Genomic DNA, 16,682 nt, shown 5'->3' with positions numbered 1-16,682 from the left:
AAGAAAACCTTTAAAAATAAGACAAAGTTGAATATGAACTAAATATTTGTTTATACAAAGAAAAAATCCAATGAAAAGACTGGTTACAATATTGACTGAACTTATCTGCTTAGAGTCTAGTCTGCAAGCTCAAATACTAAATATTTTTCATTTCATTAAAAGTTGCAATGCTCTGAGAAAAGTAAAAATAACAATGGTAGATCAAAGATATACGAAAATGGTCTTTATAATTACATTTCAAAAGTCAAATCTAATGTTGACCTGTCACAGTTTGGTACCATGCGATGTTACCGTGGATCTATCAATTTACAACTGTGTCAGGAGCAGTAATTCCAATGAATAAAATAGTAATAATAATTTCTTTATATTAGGGATAATATCTGCCTTTGATAAGAGTAGAACCTAAGAGGGTTGGGACTCTCAACCATCAGTATTTTTGAATTCCCATTAGTGTGCTTGAGGAGAATTTCTGTTGACTTTTATTTTCCCTGTGAGAAGTAAACAAAAAACTATCAGTAATTTTCAGAAATATCATTTTAAACACATTTTTTTACACTCTGATTTTAACTTTGGCGAATATTCTATGAGTGGATCCATATTAAAGAACAGGACGGAAGCTAAAGATTAGGGCATAATACTGGACGCTTAATTGACCTTTGATAAACATATAAACTGCATAATCTCCAAAGCTAACCGCACTTTGGGTTTTATTTTAAAAACAACCTTTTAGAGATATAAATACTAGGAAAACCGTGTATTGTGCTTATATTAGGAGCATCCTTGAATATAGATCTCAAGTGTGGAATCCTGGTTATGAAATCTTTAAATGAAGAATTAAAGGAGTTCAAAACAGATTTTTTTAAATTATAAAAACCTAAATTATAGATCTTCTAGACAACACTCAAGTAGTGTATACTCTGCGGTCTTCTTTAAAATGAACTTTCTGGGTGATCGCAGAAAATCAGCAGATGTGATCATCTTTTATAGATTGTTAAACTCATACATTGATTCATCGGAATTGCTGGAACGTATAAGGCCGCTTGTGCTCTACACGGAATTTTTTTTCAAATAAAAGCGACCATGACAGTTTAGCGTGATCGAATCAAGTGCAGCGATCTGAAGAAAGACCGCTAAAAGTACAAGCCAATCCAAGCAAATAATCCGTTTATCATTAACTGAAGTACCGGACGGTAAAATTTTACTGTCAGGTTTTTTTACGCCCCGGTGTAGCCTGAAAAAAAACGGATGATTGGCTTGTGCACTTGTCGGTCTTTCTCCGGATCGGTGCGCTCGATCGGTGCGCGTGAACATGATCACGCTAAACTGTCAAACTTCGTAGTAGTTCTGCTGGACAGTAAAATTCCGATTAGTGTACAAGCACCCTAAGTTTTAGAGTTCCCGGTCAGATCACCAGGACAACTGACACCTTAGCGCTTCCGACGAGTAGAACAAACTCTTAACAGGTTCCTATATTTATCGTTTATCAAAATCGATCAATAATGAAAATGGGAATTTTGATATGTTCTATTCGACATTGACAGCACTGAGATCGCGTACATAGTAAGTCGATATATATATTGTGTTGTCTCCAAATTTTCACATAATTTGTCTTGGACTTGAGTTTTAATCTTTCCCTTTTCCCCTTTTCCTCCCTCCCGTCCGTCTTCCAGGTATTTATATTAAATTACATATCGCTCACTCCTTTCAAGAACGTCATAAATCAAAAATCATCAATTTTCAGTTGTGCATGTTTTCGGAATGCCCAGAAAATGTACTTTATCCCAGCAAAAGAGGCATATTTTTAACTTAATATTTACCCGCTACAGGGCAGAAAGTGCTGTTTTTGCATTGTTTAGAAAATGTACAGTTTATTTTGTTTTTTTAAATAAACTAGTTATTTTTCAAATGGAAAAAAAACTTCAGGTTTAACCTAAAAAGATCTGTTGCACAGTAAAAAGTTCAATAATTGGCTTGATATTTATTTTTAATAAATAGTATTATATTTTTAAACTTTTGAAACGTTCTCCTGAGAAATCAAGTTTTTTGATTTATGACGTTCTTGAAAGGAGTGAGCGATATGTGAAATTTTGTAATTGGAGTTTTACAAATACCTGGTTTTTTTTTACTCATTAATGTAAATTTTTTTTTTCTAAACACATTTACTGCTGAGAACATGCCTCACATATATAAATACCTACCAGGAGTAATTTATTTATAGCATAAGACGCTAACAATGATAACAGCTAATAGAAGTACGGGAATGTAACCTCGATTTGGACAATTCATCTGCTATTTCTCCTCTAATTCGTATCCCATATAGCAGATATGTCCTTCATTTGTATCCTATGAAACATATTCCTTTCCTAGATCCAAAAACCATAAGCAGCGGACTGATCACCTTATCTTCACACAGGTAGCATTAGGGATTATGCAACTATAGAACTAAGGTACTAAATAAGTTACAAATAAATACCTGCAAACGATATAAGGAGTCCAAATTTTTCTTTGTTTTAGCAACAGTGAGGTCATTGGAACCAAGTTTCGATTCATAGATCTCCAAAGCTCGCCGGTAATAGCGTTCTGCTTCATTATGTTTCCCCTGGAAATTGAAAGAATAATAAGATTTCCCTTACTGTGCTTACAAATTACACACATTCTGAGTGTGTCCAAATACTTGTTCACAAAATCTGGATTATCTCCAATTACAGGAGTTATTTTCATATCATCTTTTGACATCTCATCAAAGATGAAGAAGAATGTGGAAGTCTGGGCATATACGGGGCTGACGACCGTCATAGGCTGGACACACTCAAAATGTTGTAAATAAATTATCTGGTCAAATTATAAGCTTAAATAATAAAAATGAAAATGATGTTTTCTGGCGTTTCTCATGTGTGTGATTATAATCCAGGATTCGGACCTTACATACTAATAAAAGAGTTTCTGCTCAATAAAAAGCTTCTTTTCATCTCACCAATAGATTCAAGAATAATGTTTCAAAATTGGTTCACATATATAGAACATCCAAGAATTTGAGTAGTGTGGTTGTCAATAATGAGTAGAATTGGTGAATGTTACACGTGTGTAAAGTGATCACTTAAACCAGCCTATGACAGTCGTCAGCCCCGTAAACGCCCAGACTTCCATATTCTTCTTCATTTTTGATGAGATGTCAAAAAATAATATGTTTGTTATTAAAAAAATTAAATACATACATAAGTATTCAAATAAACTTTTTTTCGGAACGCAAACCCTAATTTTGTATGAACATCAAAACTTGTATAATACGGGTTTTTGAGGAACCATATAATTGTGTTATACGAGGCCCGAGTGTATTGTGAAACGCAAAATTAAAAATTACTAACCCATTGCAACACAAATCTGGCAAATCGTCGGCTAAAGTCAATTTGTCACTGACTCACAAAGCCGGTGATTCGCCAGTTTATCTTTAAAGTATTTTCTTTTTACTTTAAAATTGAATGACAATAACTTTATTCATAAAAATGATATAAATAAAACAAAATTATGCTTTTATGTTTTACCATTTTTTTTGTGTGTCGGAATGTTATTGTAATAAAAAATGTGTCAAAATTGTATGAAAAAATTATGTCATCTTTATTAGTTGTGTAATGGGTTAATGTGTAAGATATATTACGGAGAAATACTTTAAATCTGGACCCAGTATTAATATATTTAAGAGGTATTAAGAAACAATGAGTACACTAGTTACACAACACAGGAAAGGATCGGTTAAAAATGTCACAGGAGTCAGTATTTGTTCCAAAAGAAGAGAATTAAATATTTTTCTTTAAATAGCACCTGGGATTTGCATAGCAATCCCAAATTATTGAGCTGCTTGGCAACATCAGGATGCTGGCTTCCTAAGGCGGCTTCGCGGATTTTCAGAGCACGCCTGCACAGCGGTTCAGCCTCCTTATATTGACCTGATCAGAAATAAAATAAAAATAGAGAATAAATACCACTCAAAACAAGTAATTCACATAACGATAAAAAAAAATCTATAATGTTGCTGCCTTAACGAATGATATTTCACAAAACGACTTATAGAGGGGAGACAAGTCCTATTTTCACGACATTCACTTGTGAGGCGGGACTTCCGCGCCGGGGCTCGTGGTGGATAACAACGATATTGAAGAGCTTGTGAAAGAAAACAGTCATGATCTGACCACCGAAGAGCTTATGCAGTTGCATTGTGTTTCACAGCAAGAAGTTATGGAGGAGAGCTTGTTAATGGAGAAGGAGAAAGTACCTGAGTAACAATCTTCTAGCACAATAAGAGAAATGCTGAAAGCATGACAAACTGTTGCATCGTAAATTAAGAAGCATCACCCTAAAATAAGGAGGTCCCTATTCGTGCTACAAATTTATTCAATGACAATGGTATGACACATTTTCCCCAAATTTCGAAACATCGGCAAATACAGTTTTCTGGTTAAAAGTAATTAATTATTTGTCACAAAATCATATTGTAATATAGGTTTTTTTTTCAAGTCTTAATTGTATTCTAAGTTGTTACACTCCATAACAATTTATAAGTAATTTTATTTGAATAAATGTTAATAAAAAAATTGAACATTCTTTCAGCATGGAATGCATTATCGTATTTTACATGGATTAAAATGGGAAATAATGTATTGTTTAACGAGTGTTTTGCTGAACAAGTAAGATGCTGGAACGAATTATGTCCGTTATGAGAGGTTCCACAATATGTGTAAAAAAATATGTTTGCTTTCTGGGGCATGTGAGAGGAGAGAAGTTTGAGCTGTTGCACCTGATCATAAAAGACAAAATAGAGGGTCGATGAGGTGTGGGCAGAAGACAGATATCCTGGCTCCGGAATATAGAAGATTGAATGGGGATCAGGACCGTCGAGGCGCTGTTTAGAGCTGCTTAAGACAAGGGCAATAACTTTCAAGTGATAGACGACATCAGGGGGTCCTGACATGACACAAACAGAAGAAGAAGAAGAAGTACTATCACACTTCATTTTAAGAAATAGCCCACAAAGCCTGCATTTGGAGGGTTATCTGCGGAAAATGGGGATTACTGTGAAAAATATAACACAATACAATATGATCACAAACGTCCAAAAAAATTTAAGTGTTTATTTTTCATGAATTAATTTTATAATTGGTGGGAATCGATCCTATTAAGCACCATTTCAGAAAAAAATGCCCTCTTGATTATTTGTGTTAGGAATAATTTTTGTAATGAGGGTGAAAATGTTGGTAGCAACACCCTTTTTACATATATTCAATGTATGCCGTTAATGTTATTCTGAAGTTGTATATTTATTTGATAGTTTGAAGACTTGAATTCTGAACTTTGTGGAAATTTATGAAAGCTCATTGATCCATTAACAAGTGAAACTCTACCGGGATTTTTTAAAATTGTATAAATATATTTACATAGTTTTGCATAAGCTGCAGCCAAATTATTAAGGTTAGCTGCAACAGCCACGTGGTTTTCTCCGATGGTAGCTTCTCGAATCTTAAGGGCGTCATTTAACAAAATGATTGCTTCTTTGTAATTGTTTTGGTCTCTAAAACAAACGGATAAAAATAAAATAAAACTTTTTAAATAATTTCAGTGAGGTGACTCGCATCATAAATAGAGAAAATCTTCTTCAAATTCATCTAAATTTCTGAATGTGTGAATATAATAATAATAAGATGTTTCAATTAATGACTACCATTAATTTTAGTCAGTAATTTAGCATTAAGACATAAGCCCATGGTCACAACAGTCGTCAGGAAAGTCAAGTACCATGTCTCCGAGAGCCTCGATCATGTGTGTTTCTTTTACAAGGCATCAGGTTATCAAGCCCAGGAAGTCCTGTGCTGAAAATTTGTCAGCAGGTCATATCTCAGCTACAGGCACTATTAGCAGACAGAAGGCATTATTATGTACAAGGTTTTAAATCAATAAGTCGATTTTTATTTCTTCTAGTTAAGAACATGTTTTATTTTAATCTGTGCTAGGAACAGGAAGAATAAACTAGTGTAGGCCGATCAGGAACATCTCAGCATTTGCTTATTACTAGGAGAAAACCACATGAAACTCCTCAAGAAAAGCCAGATTGTTGACTGTCGTCAACAGGCCTTCCGTTCCACTAGAATAAAGTTCAGCATTTGGGGTCCTAGCTTGGTTTAAGGTACCAATGTCCTTCACTATATTTATCATGTATGATACCACCTCTCGTGAGAATTCCTTAACTGACATGGATCCGATGTCGGATAGGTCCTCACCCAGGTGTCTTCAACGCGCCTCCTGCTGTTATTTTTAAAGCTGAAATTGGGGCTGCGGGATCTGACTGACTACGAGTAGATATGTGTAAATTTTTGGGCAATATGTCCAAAATTAAACAAGATTATGGGATTGAATTCTACTTTTATTTACATATACAAATATGATAATACGTGACGCGTTTCGTCTTATTAAGACATTATCAAACACACAGAGTGTTAGTGAGATGTAAATAAATGTAGAATTCAATCCAATCAATTCAATCCAAAACTTAAAAATGGAATTCCACCAACTGTCTGCAGTTACAATAAGTAGGTAAGTATACACTGACCTGTATACGAGGGCCAGGATATTGAGCATTGTGGCCACGTCAGGGTGATTGTGGCCGGAAGTCTTCTCCAGATCGTCGATGGCCTGCTTGCACAGGGGCACGGCCACCTCGTAGCGGCCCTGCGAGGCATACTGGATCACCAGGTTGTGCAGTGTCCGGATACGCGCCGGGATCTCGAATCCCGTAATCATCTGCTCGGTGAACCTAATCGGGAGCGTCCGAGACATGGCTAAACCAAACAAATCAAATCAATGTATTCAATAATTAATATATCGTGGATATGTACTGGCAAAAAATGTACACTTTAAAATCCATGTTATTTAAAGCTTTTAGCCTGAATAAAGTACCCGCTATTAAACTTAAAATTAAATTTTCTTTTAATTCCACATAAATATGACATTTCAAACAACTTAGTGTATTTTCCCAGTTTATAGAACGTTAAAAACTTCATAGTACTGTATCATTAACTCAAAATTGCATATTTTCGAGTTAATGTTTTTTGCCAGTACACTCTTGATTTATAATACATAATACAGTGAAACCTCTATCTATCGTTTCTAAAGGGACCTATTAAAATAAACCATGAATGCGGGAAAACAATGGATGCGGGATTAAGAAGTAAATACCCAAGAAGATACAATCGAGTAGAGATACCGTCCTCCCTATCTGCATAACAATGGTTAGGTTAAAATTCTAAACAGAGTACAAATTTTAGATGGAAATAAATGTATTTATTTAACAGAACCAAAAAAAAAATTAAGTTTCTTTTTTTTAAATAATCTTTGATGGACATTTGTTTTTTACTGTTTTATTTCGCATTACGACTACATTCAATCTACCTTCATGTTTCACTTCCATATATTAGGTTTGGAACCAGGACTCCGTTGTGTACTGTCAGTTTAGCTTTTGCTCATAGGTTTTAATGTAGATGTAAGTATTTTAAAAAATTCTAGTATTTTCAGTTTGCAAATCCCACTTTAAGTTTTTGACTACTTGTATACCTAAATATTTTATGCTCTTTATTTATATTTGTGTGTGTGTGTGTGTGTGTTGTAATATCAACTGCGATATTACGCATTAAATTTAAAGAGTCATCATTTATTCACGTGATCAATTCGACCGTTAAACTTCTACTTCCTTTGACCTACTTAAATAACGGTTTTCTAACCGTCGATTCATCATGCGACCCGGACCACGCCTCATTCCAGGACTATCGGCCTAGGCGAGTGGACGTCCTCGTCGTGCGGACTGTCGTCTTGTGACGGAGCTACGTCTATTTTCCGTTGAAAAGTTAATTTATTTATTGGAATTGAACTTTACTATTCCTAGTTCGAGTGTGCAAGTTTGTGATCCGAACTGACGTGGACCAAGTGGAAATGCAGTCGACATAGTCTCACAAGAACGTGCACGCGTGTATCGTCTGGTTTTAATTCCCGCCAAACAGCCTAACAAAAAGGGAACGCCGTCGTTGCGTCCTTATTACTGCCAAGTCATTTTCATCGTGTCCTATAATAACTTCCGATCATTTCTCCAGCTTCAAAGCCTACAATACTCAACTCCTGAGATCTTCCTGCAGCCTCATGTCGACAAAGATGACGCCATCGAGTTTCCACCATCAGCCGCTAGAGCGGTGACGTCACATCGAGTTTGCTGCATCTCCCGCCAAATCGTCCCAGTGGATGACGTCACATCGAGTTTGCTGCTTTAGCCGCTAGAGCGCTTCACAGAAGACAGCTGTCAATTGCCGCCATCTTGACATCGAGTTCGATCCGTCTCTCCGCCAAAGCGTTTGACAGATGACAACTGTCACACGCACATTTTAATCACACATTCCTAGGTAAATTCGTTCCAGGATAGTTTAATAGAAATTCAAACAACACATAAACTTTAATCAATAGTCTGGTACAGTGTATCTAGTATTAAAATTAGTTTTAAGTAATATTTTAAGTGTTCGTGCTACATAACCTCTAATAAACCCGTTGTGAAAATGCCCTAGTCTTTCATTTGGTCTAAGAGATACCCCAAGTAAGTTTTCAGATAATTCAATTGATGACCCATGCATTTACACCCTGAGAGTCAAGAGCAATTGTTCAACACCACTGAGCAAGTCAAAGTAAACCATATAAATAAGTAAATGTATCATTACAGTGTGTGTGTGTGTGTGTATATATATATATATATATACATATATATATATATATATATATATATATATATATATATATATATATATATATATATATATATATATATATATATATATATATATATATATATATATATATATATATATATATATATATATATATATATATATATATATATATATATATATATATATATATATATATATATATATATATATATATATATATATATTTTTATATAAATATATATATATATATATATATATATATATATATATATATATATATGTATATTTATATATGTGTATATATATATATGTATATATATATATATATATATATATATATATATATATATATATATATATATATATATATATATATATATATATATATATATATATATATATATATATATATATATATATATATATATATATATATATATATATATATATATATATTATTTATGACCTTTGTATGACTAGAGATAAAATTAATAATAAAAGGCCTACTTACATACATTGTGGGCAACAACTGATGTAGTCGGTGAAACAGATGGTTCCGGTTCTTTTGGAGGTTTTGAGCCTATATTTTTAGGGGCTTGAACAGGAACACAAATAGAAGGTGATAATGTAGTTGCCTCATCGCACAATGCCTGATCTTGTACTTCTGTTTGCTTGTTGAACATATTAGTCACCTCCTCTAAGTCAAAGTCAGTGTTGAAGTCATTATGGAAAACTTGAGAAGTGTTTTTGCTACGTCCTAAAATAACAACACAATTTGTGAGTGGAATCCAGACTGAAAACCTGTATACTCATTCTCCTACCCCATCATCTGACCAAAAGAATGAAATTTTACAATTTTTCATTTATTAAATGAATTCCCTTAAAAAGTGAAAATTATTACAAATAGGTATACTTTTGAATCCTGGATACTGGCAAACTCTCGACACATTTGTATATAGTCACATTTCGCTCACTCTTTTCAACGTCATATATCAAAAATTGTCAATTTTCTGTTGTGCATGTTTTCGGAATGCCCAGAAAATGTACTGTATGCCAGCAGAAGCGGCATATTTTTAACTTAATATTTACCCGCTACAGGGCTAAAATTGTTGTTTTTACATTTTGAAGAAAAGGTATTGCTCAATTATTTTTTAAATATACCCACTAAATATTTTTCAAATGGAGAAAAAACCTTCAGGTTTACCAAAAAAGATCTGTTGCACAGTAAAAAGTTAAATAAGTGGCTTGATATTTATTTTTAATACATTTCATTATATTCTTAAACTTTAAATACGATTCCCTGAAATTTTTTTTGATATTTGACGTTGTTGAAAGGAGTGAGCGATATGTGTGCTAGCCATTATCAAATGGGTTAAAAACCTACAGAACTAAGGATATAAACCAGATTTTGTGGAGAAAATAGTGTTTTGTGAAGAATCCATTGACAATTTTCTGGCCGCAAAGCCTCTATTTTTAGAGGTGTGTATAAAGATATTACAGTGCATGAAGAAATCACTCGTGCCATCCAATGCCGGGTTGAGAGCTATTAACACATTTTGGACGGTATTTTTTACACCTGCAGACTGCTGGCAACGGGATTTAATAATTATTTACGTTAAGACTTAAACAAAGAGATTGGTATATAATATTCATTTAAAAACAATGGATAATTTCTTACTTTCTGCGTTTGAAATGAGGCCGGCGCAGAAGGTGAAAATATCCTTACCATCCAAAGTGTGTTAAGGTTGTAAGCAGACTTCCATTTTTCCTTTGTTAAAAAAAAAATCGTCTCAACCAAAATATCTAATACATCTCGATATACAGGCAGACCTCAACTTTCGCACATGATTGGTTCCTGAAAATGTGTGCGAAAGTTAAATGTTCAAAAGTAGAGGGATGTAAAAAAAATATATAAAAAACACCAAAAATTGTACACTGAAATTTGTATTTATTACAAATTACTAAGTATATATAGAATAAAAATTATATTTTCTTAATAAAATTCTCAAGAGTTAGTTGTATTCTACTTTTTTTTTCTTTTCTTCATAGAGAATTCTGTTACTGAAGTACTATTATAGATCGCCCTATGCACTTGAGATATTATGTGTTCTCCATTGGGATCACTTTCTTCCATAATTTTTTTTTAATGTCTCGAGATGCGTAAAAGCTTCTTTCATATTTTTTATTGCTAAGGTCTTGATGCTTTCTTCAGGTTCTTCTTCCTCACTTTCAATTTGTATATTATTTTCATTCTCTTGTCAGTCCATTATAAATTCATTAGTCAAGGGTTCAGAATGAGATTCAATTATCTCATTAATATCTTCACTGTTAATATCCAGGCTTACTAAGTTCATTAGGTGAAATATTTCAAGTGTGATGGTTTCTAGAGTTTCATCAGAATTTATGAAATCATCCATCATTTTTGGCCATAGTTGTTTCAATGAACCTTTCATTATTGACTCCTTTATTTCAACCCATGCGTCTCCAATATTATTTATTGCGTTTCATCTGTTATAATTCACTACGTCCATAACACTTTTCGCAGTAAGGATCCGGTTTATACGCATTTCTTAGTGTGAAAAGGAAACAACTGCACGGAAACAATTTTTTTTTCCAAAAAAGTTTTTTTTTAAATGTGCGAAATAGCAAATTGTGCGAAAGTCAAATGTGTGAAATATGAGGTCCGCCTGTAGTCCCGTATTAAAAACTTTTTGACACCTTCATAATTAATGTCCGCCTCCGTAGTGTAATGGTCAGCATGCTCGGCTACCGTTCTGGAGGTCCCGGGTTCGATTCCCAAGGGGGTAAAAATAAATACAGGTAATTTTTTCACTGTAATATTTATTCAATATTACCATGGACTGGTACCTGAAGCGGAGGGCTGATCACCTTTCCTTCATGTGTAAAACGATCATGATAACACTGCGTTTATAAGACACAGTGCCCTATGCACCATTGGGGTGCGGATAAGGGTTTTATTATTATAATTAATTACCAGTAAACCAGTATTAACCTTATATTTTTACTGATTTACAATAGTAATATTATAATAATATAATAATAGATTGGGTGGCCTTGTGACCATGTACCATTTTAATTGATGTACAGAACAGAAGTGCCTCTTAATTCTTTTGCAGTTGTTACCCTGAATATTCTTACTATTGTTGTAACATCATAATAACATCAATTTATTTATGTATAATGTGGTAGATTATCAAACAGGAACAAGACATCTAAATATATCACTAATATTTTTTTATTATTTAAATTTATATGTTTTTTTATTGAAATATTTATATGAATTCAAATTAATAATTCAAATGTAAATATCTCGCTGTGCTTAGTCTTGCATTTCATCTTGTATAAATTTCTTTATTTTATGTTGCATTATTTGTAATAGTTTTTTTGTTGTAATGTATCAATGTCTCTTTGTGGGACATTCATAAAAACAATAATTAGATTTATACCATATTGTATACCAACCCCAGCTTACCTATTTTTTAATATAACCAAATAAATGCATGAACCATGGAATGATGAGATGTAAAATGTAAATAATTTTTTTAAATAATTATAAATCACAAAGCTGCATACTGTATTTGCTTTTTAAAATGCTTCTTAATTTTTTCCACTGTATAATTCCCACGCTGGGCTACCGTATTAGAGGTCCCGGGTTCGATTCCCAGGGAGGGGTAACATAGATCTAAGTTGCTTTTTTTCACTCTAATAATTATTCAATATTACCCTGGACTGGTACCTGAAGCGGAGGGCTGATTACCTTTCCTTCGTGTGTTAACGATCAATATAATACTGCGTTTTTATGATGCAGTGCCCTATGCACTGGGTGCAAATAAGGGTTGAAAAAATCCTATAGAAAATATGGATATTTAACCCTAGACCACGGGACTTGTTTCGACGTATCTTAATATGGGACTATTGTAAAATATATAACGATATAAAAAAACTCACATTTTACCAAAAACATTTACTTAAATATTTAAAAAATAAGTGCAACATGTCTTTTGAGAACTTAATATAAAATGTGTACTTAAAACAAAGGTAAAAAAATTAAGATACATGCTAATTGTCACGTCATTCTTTACATGTGTTGCCTCGGTGCTCCTGACAGATTGGATGCCCGTTGTAAATTTTATGAATGTCCCGTAATCTAAGGTTAAATAGCTGCTGTATGTGCCTTTATCAATAACATTGCAGAACATTGTAAGAAACAAATTGATAAATTAAGAGGAATCATGAATGCCCATGACTTTCTTCGTAATGCAGACAATGCTTAAATAAAACTATGTTTCAAATTTTAATAAAATATATTTGCCTTAATTAATTTTATACAATGTTTTGATCATATGTTACTCTTTTGGTTTCTCATTAATTATGTATACTAGCAAATTTCAATAGGTTATTGACTACTGCTACCTATTATATGCCTGTAAAGCATCATAAAATAATAACATAATTATACAAAAAAATATTAAATTAAAACCTTAAATGTATCACTCAAGGTAAACTTAGCATCCGAAGAAGACATATTCTGGCTTGGAAATTTACAAGTGGTTCTACTGTATAGCATTAAGTGGCTGTTAAGAGTGACTGCAGACAAAATTAAAATTGCCTTTATGATTGCCAACCTTCAGCGTGAAGTGTCACAGTAAGAAGAAAAAAAAGTAAAAGTATTTAACATCAATCATTTTCTTGTACTACATCTAGCTGAAAAAGTTTTAAATCAAACGTTAGCAAGATAAATAGTGTGTAAAACATAGTGTGAAAACACTCAAACCTTTCACCCTAAGGATGGACATCTTTATATGACATCACATGATATTTGCTCATTAAAGGTAGTTTAAAAAAAACCAATAACAGAAAAACTATTTTTTGTTCTTATTATTTACCTACACAGGTGCTTCTTTTTTAAATGTTTTCTAGAAAGTATGCCTACTGTTTGAAAAATATAGGAGTCAAGCTATGGCGGAGTAAGGAATTGCACCATGGCCCTCAGTATTAGAAGCCCACGACAATTCTATGGGACCACAACCTGACTCCCAAACAACTACAGGTATGGAAACTGTTTTATTTTTAAACTTATCTAAAATATAATCACATTGGGTATGATAATACAATAGTACAGTGAAAAATACAATGGAAGTGTGTCGTCATCAGATTTACCTCTCATAAAATGACTATGTTTAACTGCTCTTACCAATTTTTACATCTTCATTTTCTTTACGTTTTCGTAGTTTTAATTTTAAGAATTTCAGTGGCAGAGGAACACGAATCATAAAATGCTCTGGATGCTTATTGGTTCCTTCACAAGTGGAGCACAAGTCGAAGTCGGAACATGTGATGCATTTGTAGCGAAATCCATTAATAAAGCGCTTTCTACAACCATCGCAAACTACTCCAGTATGTTCTATTGTCGGACTAAATGTACGGTCTAAAATTTAAAAAGAGAACAAATTAAATACATATTATACATAGGTGGATACATTCGTGGATAATATTAAGTAATTTTTCTGTAGTTATTGAAGAAGAAAAACAGTTTTTCTAGATCCGAACTACACCAAACTAACTTTTTACATGATTTTGAAATAACACAGTGCAGCAAAAAAAGAGAAAAATCAATAATTTATTTAACAATGCGTAACAGTAATTTAGAATTTCCTACATCCCTCGCATGTACTTACTACTCAGTACTATGCGCAGAGAGGTGTGCGGAATGGGACCAGAACAAAGAGGGGAGAAATCGCAGGACTGCAGATTGCAAAATTAACACTTTGTGTCCTTGCCACTTACCAGCCAGCAAATATATAGCTTAGGGTGTTTGAAAATGATGCGGAATGCATCGAAACAAGTGTCTCATTTAGTGGTATTTACTAAGTGAAGATGCATTTGAAATATTATACCCTTGTTCGTATAATATTTACTAAGTAGTCATAAAAATATGTAAGTATACATGATAAAAAATAAAATAAAAAAGGTAATTACTTGGAGCTGGAGGCATAAATGAAATTTGTAACAGGTGTACTTCAGCGCAAACATCACCTTTTGCGACATACAGCTTTTTCGGGCCGCTTTGTTGAGAGTTAAGAGCTAAAATTAATTCTGCGTCACTCAAAATCTGTATTTTATCTCCATCACTATCTGAAAAATAAGCATGAAATATGATGAATTGAACCCAGATATTATTCATGGTTTTATGTACCTTAACCGCTCCACACTCGCGCACTCACTGGTGAGCGCGAATTAGTTTTTACGTTAAATCCGCACACTCATCTGTGAGTGCGTTCACTTGGTGTTATGTCCGCGCTCGATCACATTTGATATCTTCATACAAAAAAACAGAGGAAGACCGAGAAAAACTTGGCACGATCAGGTATGTTAAATACTTGAAAGCGGTCAGGTTAGGAGTCGAAACAATCGGCGGGTGTGTATGAGGAGATGCATGAACGTGGAAGAGGACAAAGTGGTGTGGCGTTCTATTTCTTTATTTATTATTCTCTCTGCGGGGAAGCGGCGTGATGGTTTGTTAGTTTTTATTTTTCAAAAAACGTTGTTTCAAAATTACGAGTACATAATAAAATGCAATAAAAAAAAATTATTGGACCAATTTCTTAAAAAAAAACCGAGCGTGAAGTGGTTAAAGATGAGAAGATTCCATACACACCTTTCCAGAAAACTATGAAAGATGTTTTCTTAATTACGGGAAAAATGGAACACAGCTGCTTTTTGAGGGAAGCAAGCTTCGTTGCGGCCTCTCTGTCCATTGAGCACATTCTAACTTCAGGTTTGTCATCATCGGGAGTACTGCAGAGGAACAATTTGAACTCAACTCCATCTTCGGGTTTCAGCATTTTTACCGTATCACAATTTCTAAAGAAACAAAACAATTCTTATGGATACATACAGAATATGTCAGAAATACCGAAATATCGTAAATACAACATTATTGAATTAACTTTTGATATGAAAATTTGTGATTAATAAGTCAAAATTTGATATTTTTTTCCATAATGACTATTAAACTAAATACAGTACTTCAATGATTATATTATCAACATAAGTGAACAAAAGAACAAGCCCAAATAGCTGAGTCTACATGACTGTAATCACTTATCTTTTTTTGTGTAAATGATATCATCACACGTATTATGGAAACAATAATGAACATAATTCACATTCATATTCTTTTCAAATCTATTGGTGCCTTTATATTCTAAATAAATTACAATAATTTGAACTTTAAAATATAAAATATAAAAATAAATCAATTTTAATTTAATAACTTTTCAACATACCTTTTTGCTGCTTCAAGGCCTATGCGGAAAGCATTATCAACTTTTTTTAGTGATAAGACTAACTCTGACTAACTTATCAATAAAGATAAACCTATATTAATCATAACATTTCTGTTACATAGGTATGTACCAAAGATTTTGAGTGTAAAATTACCAGAAATAATATTATTTCACTAATCTAATGTGACTTTTTTTTATCTTTATAAATCACTTATTAAATTTTAAAAATGGGTAAAAATAAAATGGAAAATGATTCGGTTCCATAGCCAGAAATACATCACAAGCTACAATATTTTATTCCTAACTAACTAACCATCACGTTGCTTCTCGTAGAGGTAGGCAGTAAGAATAGAATGCCACACCACTCTGTCTATGTCGCAATCCCACATTATTGCTTTATTCTCCTCTGCGCTCCCGCGGGAAAAGTGGCCAACTGGGTTGAGAGTCTCACCTCGGCCATTGCAAAGCATTTTCCCGCAGTCAGTAAAACGAGAACAAACATAGAAATAATCTTTAAATGCAGAAAAAGGTACCGCGCACTAAACATTTAATGTTTAGTGTGCGGTCCAACAGTCCGACCAATCACACCATGCGCGTGGCTGCGGCGTCAAGGGCGTTC

General features: G+C 33.3%; 1 protein-coding gene across 3 annotated transcripts in view; it reads right to left on the bottom strand.

Moving 5' to 3' along the window:
• Nucleotides 1-16,154, bottom strand: part of LOC148309190 (uncharacterized) — a 16,793-nt gene extending 639 nt beyond the window's left edge. The window contains exons 1-10 of one of the 3 annotated variants that reach the window (XM_088260527.1): nucleotides 16,064-16,154; nucleotides 15,433-15,638; nucleotides 14,754-14,909; nucleotides 13,969-14,202; nucleotides 9,265-9,510; nucleotides 6,599-6,827; nucleotides 5,430-5,563; nucleotides 3,820-3,944; nucleotides 2,474-2,599; nucleotides 1-488 (exon numbers count right to left, since the gene is read on the bottom strand). The exon at nucleotides 1-488 is cut by the window's left edge and continues 639 nt beyond it. In XM_088260527.1, the coding sequence (XP_088116653.1) occupies nucleotides 480-488; nucleotides 2,474-2,599; nucleotides 3,820-3,944; nucleotides 5,430-5,563; nucleotides 6,599-6,827; nucleotides 9,265-9,510; nucleotides 13,969-14,202; nucleotides 14,754-14,909; nucleotides 15,433-15,619 (1,446 nt within the window). In that variant the 5' untranslated portion in view covers nucleotides 15,620-15,638; nucleotides 16,064-16,154 and the 3' untranslated portion in view covers nucleotides 1-479. Of the gene's footprint in view, nucleotides 489-2,473; nucleotides 2,600-3,819; nucleotides 3,945-5,429; nucleotides 5,564-6,598; nucleotides 6,828-9,264; nucleotides 9,511-13,968; nucleotides 14,203-14,753; nucleotides 14,910-15,432; nucleotides 15,877-16,063 lie in introns of those variants that run through there. The other 2 variants (XM_088260528.1, XM_088260526.1) reach the window with 2 other exon arrangements.
• Between the last annotated feature and the right edge of the window lie 528 nt (nucleotides 16,155-16,682).

This window comes from Brachycentrus maculatus, unplaced genomic scaffold, assembly GCF_059751285.1.
Source record: "Brachycentrus maculatus isolate JH-2025_06_01 unplaced genomic scaffold, ASM5975128v1 h1tg000137l, whole genome shotgun sequence".
Taxonomy (NCBI): Eukaryota; Metazoa; Arthropoda; class Insecta; order Trichoptera; family Brachycentridae; genus Brachycentrus; species Brachycentrus maculatus.
Note: the sequence above shows the minus strand (reverse complement) of the source record. Positions and strands in the feature narration are given on the sequence as shown.